Here is a 6,857-nt window from a genome sequence, read left to right as displayed (position 1 = left end):
GTCAGCTCAATAATGTTCCAGGACAAACCAAAATATTATCAATAGTTTCCTCTCCACATTTCCAGCACTTCTATTAAAAAAAAAAAAAACGGTCTTTAGAATACATCATTAATTTCAGGCTTAAGACGCTGTTTGGGCCCTGTACCAGCTAAGTCCCATTTCATACATATTATATACTATATACAGTAAACCCTCTCATAACATTTAGAATACATTTCTGAAAATTGCCGCCATAAAAAAATAAGTGTTATGCGAAGTGAAGTACATATAAGAACAATAGGATAATGTTCCACACACCTTAAATTTGGCAGACAATTTTTTAATATTGTACTAGGTAATAATTACTACAGTTCAAAAGGGGCTGATGTGGTCCTACTGGATTGAAGTGAATAATTGTGATTTTTGTGTTGATGCGGAGACAGCACTGTCAGAAGCTGATGGTTGTACTGGCATATTCTAGCATCCCGTAGTGTGTCTTTGATCTATTCTATCCTGCAGTACTTTACAGAGTTGACAATAAGGCATCACCAGCTGATCCAGACCCCACTTCAGAGTAATCCTTTTAAATGCACAAAGGTTATTTTTCAGTGAAAAATATCTGCAACTTTACCAATAATATCCAATAACATGGAATTCTCATGTAAGTCATACACTGTTTTTCTCCATGTTCTTTTTCAATCACAGTGTCACAAAATCGCACTATGTTAAGTTACGCTATAAGAGAATTTACTGCATTTATTATTTTACTAATTAAATGGAATGTCTATCAAGTGCAAGCTAACTATTTGAGCTTTCAATCAATAACACACATGTATAAAAAGCATCAAGAGCATACAATTTCACATTCCTTCATTTCCAGTTGGATTACTGCCATCGCTAGTAGTGACCTGCAGGATTCTGGAGTGGCCACTGAAGGCAGCTTTAATAGTCCTGGGTGAGCCACCCGCCACGATGAAAGCCAACACTCCTGAGAGAATGGTAAGGATCCAGACCGTTGGGATGGTTACTGAATATGCGGGATTCATTAGTGTCTGGAAAAAACAAAAATAATAAGAGTACAGTGGAACCTCAAAAATCGAACTGCTCCCAACACAACCAATTATGTAAGTGTATTTTTGCAAGTGCTTTTATAAGTGTATTTTTGAGGGAATGAAATGAACTAATCTAATTTACATTATTCCTGATGGGAATAAATTCATTCGGTAAAGGCACTCGAACAGCCTTCTGGACTGAAGAAAGTTCGATATTTGAGGTTCCACTGTATTAGGCAGCAAAATTAATTACTAATATTTTCCTAAAATTCCCCAGTCTCTACAGGTATCTGAGTAATTATAATAACTACAATGTAAACAGAAAGGCTGAAGCCACAAGGAAGCTACTGTTGGTGCCAGGAATTCTACTTGAACTGTACAAGAGACATGTGACCAGATGTCACCCTTGTGGATCAAGATCTCTTAAATTTCAGTACTAAATTCAAACAATGTTTTTTACTGAATTATCTCCTATTAGTGGCCTGTGCAATACCTTTAAGAGGATGATCCTAAACTGGCTTCACCACAGAAAACATTTTTATCACTCTGATTACATAGCTTCTTACTTGATCCGCTGCCTTTGAAATTGTCAACAATCATATCATTCAAAGTAACCTTGGCAGAACAGATGCAGCAGACTATTTCTCTGTTGAATCACAGACTACTATCCAACAGGAAGTCATCTGTGTTATTTCAGAAGAATTGCAAACATAACTAAGACTGTAAACTCTGTACTACTGAGATGTTCTCCCTCCCACTTTATTTAATATTTTATTTTTAATACACCTACATCTCCTAATGATGCAGGGTGATCCCCCCCCCCCCAAATAAAAGGAAACACATTCACCATTACTCATTTAATAGCTGTCTTGGCAAAAGCGTGGTCATTAGAGTTCCAATTCTTCACACGATTGCTGTACTTCATGATTCATACCATGGGATATGTCAATACTAAAAGCAGCCTTTATTGTGTAAAAGACTTGTCTCAAAACCTAGGTATTAATATCTCAGCTGGGAAAATCCAAGATGTTAAATAGACCCTTTTTCTGATGGGAAAGTAAAATCTGCAGGATCCAACTTTTACAAACAAGGTAGATATCAGGAGTGTGCCAGAGTACTGTTATCAGTGGGTATTGGTGAATTTTGGTGGTATCAATATAGTTCTAAAATTGAGTATCAGTACAGCGGAACCTCGGTTTTTGTATGCCCTAGTCTGTATGTAAAACTATAGTCATTCTCTATAAAATGTATTTTTTGTTAATATTTCCCATAAGAAATAATGTAAATCCAATTAATCCATTCCAGACAACCAAAAATATTAAAAAAAAAAAAAAAAAAGTTTTATAGAGAATAACTAGTTTTACATACAGACTAGGGCATATGAAAACCGAGGTTCCACTGTATCCGTAAAAGCAGGCTTGTGTGAGTGTGTTAGATAGGAATGAATGGAGACAAGTGAATTTTTAATGGGAGTGCTGTAGGAGTGTGATCAGTGTAACTTTTTTGAGGGAAATCAAGGAAACCAGTTAGCCAGACTATCGAGTCCTGGAGGTGAGAAGTCCAGGGCCTCCACTCTGGAGGAGGGGTGGGGATGCTGCAGTCAGAGGGTAATCTGACTATGATGTCAGCACACTCCAGAAAGATGACAATTGAGTGAATGTTGGTGAATGAGCTTTTTTCTTTGGGTCACCCTGCCTCAGATGGCCATTAAGTTTAAAACAATTATTATTATTATTTTATTTTTTAACTCACCAGCCATCTCCCACCGAGGTAAGATGATGTGAAAAATAAGAAACACTCTCACCATCCCTGCCTTGCATGAGGCACATCATCATTACAGCTCAGATGCCTCTCCAAACTGCAACACCCCCAGCCTTCTTCCAGAGCTCAGACACTGTACTTTCCATCTCCAGGATTCAAGTTTGACTAACCAGCTTCCTTGAATCTCTCCAGAAATGATACCTTGCTCACACTCCAACAGCATGTCAAGTCATCAAAAACCACTGGCCTCCCCTCCCTCCAAACACACCTATTTGATGTCCAAGCATCGCACATACAAAGCCTCTTTTATCCCCTCCCTCCAACTTTTCTAAGGATGACCCTTACTCTAGCTTTCCTCATCAACAGATTTATTCATACTTCAAGTCATCCTGTTTTGCTCCATCCTCTCTAAATGCCCAAACCATCTTAAATCTTTCTCAGCCCTCTGGATAATACTTTTAGTAACCCTGCACCTCTTAATTTCCAAACTTCAAATTCTCTGCATGATATTCACACCATACATTGCCCTCAGGTACGATATTTCCATAGACTGCTTCAAGCCTCCTCCTCAGTGAAACATTTAAAACCCATGTTTCACACTCATACAGGAATGTTGATACCACTATATTGTCTGTTAAATTGAGGGAATAATATATGTCTAATCTTTCTTGTTTGCAGCAACACATTAATCAAGTCTATGTCTCATCCATTCTCATAACATGTCAGAGCTGCATTTTTTTTTTTTTCAACAAGTCGGCCATCTCCCACCGAGGCAGCATTTTATATACCTGTATATATAGTGCTGGTACTTAACATTATGTGAGAATTGCCAATCTCCTTGAAATCACCTCTCCCAATCATTAAAAAAAATTCAAGTTAGATAGTGAATAATATGAACAGTTGGCTCAATAGAGATTCATCCCTATTATACAGTTCTGACCTCAGACTTGTAACTGTATCATCCAACTTAGTAACCCTGATATGACTAAATAAATACCTGACAAGGTTAAGGTACTATTAGTAATCAATATATCCAGGGTTTATAAAGAAGAAAATAATAACATGCTTGCCATAATATATTTCTGTATATATACAACATGTAAAGATAAAATACTTACAATGCATGAAGCCAACAAGTGACAGAGAACAACATAAGCCAGCTGTAGGTAGGCACGTCGATGGATAGCATTGACAAACAGAATACCCCAAAACACATGGAGCATAATGAATGCCAAACTAGTAAATGCTGAAGCTACCACAAAGTTATGAGGGTCGCCTTTAAGCCCAATAGTTCCTGGACCTGTTACATCAGCCAAAACATTCACCAGAGAGAAGGCACCAGAAATCATGCCAAATCCTAATCCAGACACTGGAAAAAAAAAAAAAAGATAATAATTTTGAGTAATTTTTTTACCTAATTAAAAATGGATGTAGACAGTATTCATATGATAAACAATAAAAATATTTACCATATGCTAAAATGTGCTTGTTCTCCACAATCTGGAGATTTCCATCGCTCACCTTCCTCAGACCTCCCTCTGCCTTTTGGATAAGCAAGAACCACAGAAACCTGGAAATAATTATGATTTTTTTTTTCAATAAGTCAGCTGTCTTCCACCAAGGCAGGGTCACCCAAAAAGAAAGAAAATCCCCAAAAAGAAAATACTTTCATCATCATTCAACACTTTCACCTCATACATAATCACTGTTTTTGCAGAGGTGCCCAGATACAACAGTTTAGAAGCATATATAAAGATATATAACATATCCCTCCAAACTGTCAATATCCCAAACCCCTCCTTTAAAGTGCAGACATAGTACTTCCCATTTCCAGTACTCATGTCCAGATATATAAAAATAACCGGTTTCCCTGAATCCCTTCAATAAATATTACCCTGCTCACACTCCAACAGCTCGTCAGGTCCCAAACACCATCCATCTCCATTCACTCCTATTTAACACGCTCACGCACGTTTGCTGGAAGTCCAAACTCCTCGCCCACAAAACCTCGTTTACCCCCTCCCTCCAACCTTTTCAAGGACATCCCCTACCCTGCCTTCCTTCCCCTACAGATTTATATGCTCCCCATGTCATTCTACTTTAATCCATTCTCTCTAAATGGCCAAACCACCTCATATATATTGTCACAACACCATAAAACATATTATCTGAGGGTCAGCAATATTTATAGTTAGAACTAAATGGTGTGCTACCAGTAATAGTGAGTTTTATCTTATAATACTGTACTATAAATCAATTACTCTTCCTCAGCTTTGAAATTAACCAAACTGGGTACAGTGTTTTACTAAATGATGTTGTGAAAGAAAGACAGCATAAAGGTTTGGTCAATATTTTGAATAGCTGCTTGGATTTCACCTTAGATATGGGTTATTATGTCAACTGTCCAACATTAGGTGGGCTGTGCAATAGGCATTTATATTCTGGAACCATGGGATCTGTTTTTTTTTTTTTTTTTTTTTTTGGGGGGGGGGTAACTAAACCTAAACTAACATAAACCATCCTAACTATGCCTAGACTACAATAGTAATAATTTTAGGTTAGGTTTGTTGCATTTGATACCTAAAAATGAAATTTAACCCAGTTACACAAAATATAAGAAGCTCCACTGCACAGCTCACTTAACACTGAAGAATTTGCATAATAAGAAAACAAGCAGCTACACTTAATATTGATCAAGAGTTTAAACAAAATCAATCAAATGTAGCCATGTAAACGTATAATGCTCGACTAGCAAAATTAATAGTTAGGTATTTACAAAATCTATACTGATGAATATTATTTCAAACAAGTCCTGTATCAACAGCAGTAATTCTTTCAACAGAACAGGAATTACAAAACATTGTACAATACAAAATAATACTTACCGAAATAACTCCTGGCATAAGACGGAGAATACTACCCCAAAGACGAGTGCATTATTTAACTGGGTGACCGCACTGTAGAGAATTGATGAGAACAGCAACGCAAGAAGCCAGAAAAAAGAACTGTGGAAAAAAGTATGTTGTGAATATCTTTGTCTCAAAATGATACATACGAAATCGTACAAAATCGTCACCTAAAAATATACCTATGTGGGAAGGTAATTTTGGATAAGAGTTTTTCCTGTGATTTGTTTCTTAAGTTTCCCCATTCTCTTGGCCAAATATGAATCCTAATTAGTTTAATAAATACTAAGCCGACGTATTTTGGGTCAATAGCCGGTTAGCAGATATGTAAGTTTATTTAGGTAGAGGTACACATAAATACATTTCTTGGTATAGGGATTTGTTTTGCTATGCTAGCTTAAGACTTTTTTGTAGCATCACGAATGTGTCCCTATAATACTCTATCTAATGCAGAAATATAGAAATTTCGAGCCATATTTTGTAAAACAGTAAGTTTAAGCAAAATGAAGGAATTCATTCACTTCCTGCTCACCTGGCAACCAACATAATAGTCCTGATGGGGTTGGTTGCTATTGTGATAGCAAACATGGATATGGGCGGCCCAAAGGCGATCAGCGCACACCCGAAAAACTGCGCTATCGTCATCTTGCCTGGAAGGAACACGCAAGGACACACGAACACCTGAGTCAAGCTCACGAATGTCTCTTTTTTGAGAGAAGTAGTGACAAGGTGCAGAGTCCTCAGTTGTTGTTGACAGTCTCATCCGGGAGTTGTTCCAACCAATCACAGCGCTCCCTCAACCCTCACACTGACCAATCAGCTGCCTCGACCATACTGTGTGGGAGGACCACCACCATGTTGACACGGCTCGATACGGCGTACGTTGTCAGTGGCCCTATCAACGACGTAGAAAAAGATAAGATAAGATAAGATTTCGTTCGGATTTTTAACCCCGGAAGGTTAGCCACCCAGGATAACCCAAGAAAGTCAGTGCGTCATCGAGGACTGTCTAACTTATTTCCATTGGGGTCCTTAATCTTGTCCCCCAGGATGCGACCCACACCAGTCGACTAACATCCAGGTACCTATTTGCTGCTAGGTGAACAGGACAACAGGTGTAAGGAAACGTGTCGAAATGTTTCCACCCGCCGGGAATCGA

The 6,857-nt window shown here is 37.9% G+C and overlaps 1 protein-coding gene across 1 annotated transcript; it reads right to left on the bottom strand.

Moving 5' to 3' along the window:
- Positions 1–303: 303 nt before the first annotated feature.
- Positions 304–6,494, bottom strand: aph-1 (gamma-secretase subunit Aph-1). The gene is made up of 5 exons (XM_070093228.1): positions 6,231–6,494; positions 5,678–5,797; positions 4,262–4,362; positions 3,911–4,161; positions 304–1,031 (listed from the first exon to the last, which is right to left on the bottom strand). Exons 1-5 carry the CDS (start codon positions 6,341–6,343, stop codon positions 840–842), a joined length of 777 nt encoding a protein of 258 aa, XP_069949329.1. The 5' UTR covers positions 6,344–6,494; the 3' UTR covers positions 304–839.
- Between the last annotated feature and the right edge of the window lie 363 nt (positions 6,495–6,857).

Source organism: Cherax quadricarinatus, chromosome 42 (assembly GCF_038502225.1).
Source record: "Cherax quadricarinatus isolate ZL_2023a chromosome 42, ASM3850222v1, whole genome shotgun sequence".
In the NCBI taxonomy this organism is placed as follows: Eukaryota; Metazoa; Arthropoda; class Malacostraca; order Decapoda; family Parastacidae; genus Cherax; species Cherax quadricarinatus.
Note: the sequence above shows the minus strand (reverse complement) of the source record. Positions and strands in the feature narration are given on the sequence as shown.

Coding starts and splice junctions, on each gene's coding strand:
- aph-1 (XM_070093228.1), bottom strand. CDS start 6,343: ATGACGATAGCGCAGTTTTTCGGGTGTGCGCTGATCGCCTTTGGGCCG. Junction 5,798..6,230: donor ACTATTATGTTGGTTGCCAG/GTGAGCAGGAAG, acceptor TTTTTTCCACAG/TTCTTTTTTCTGGCTTCTTG. Junction 1,032..3,910: donor ACTTGTTGGCTTCATGCATT/GTAAGTATTTTA, acceptor TGTTTTTTCCAG/ACACTAATGAATCCCGCATA.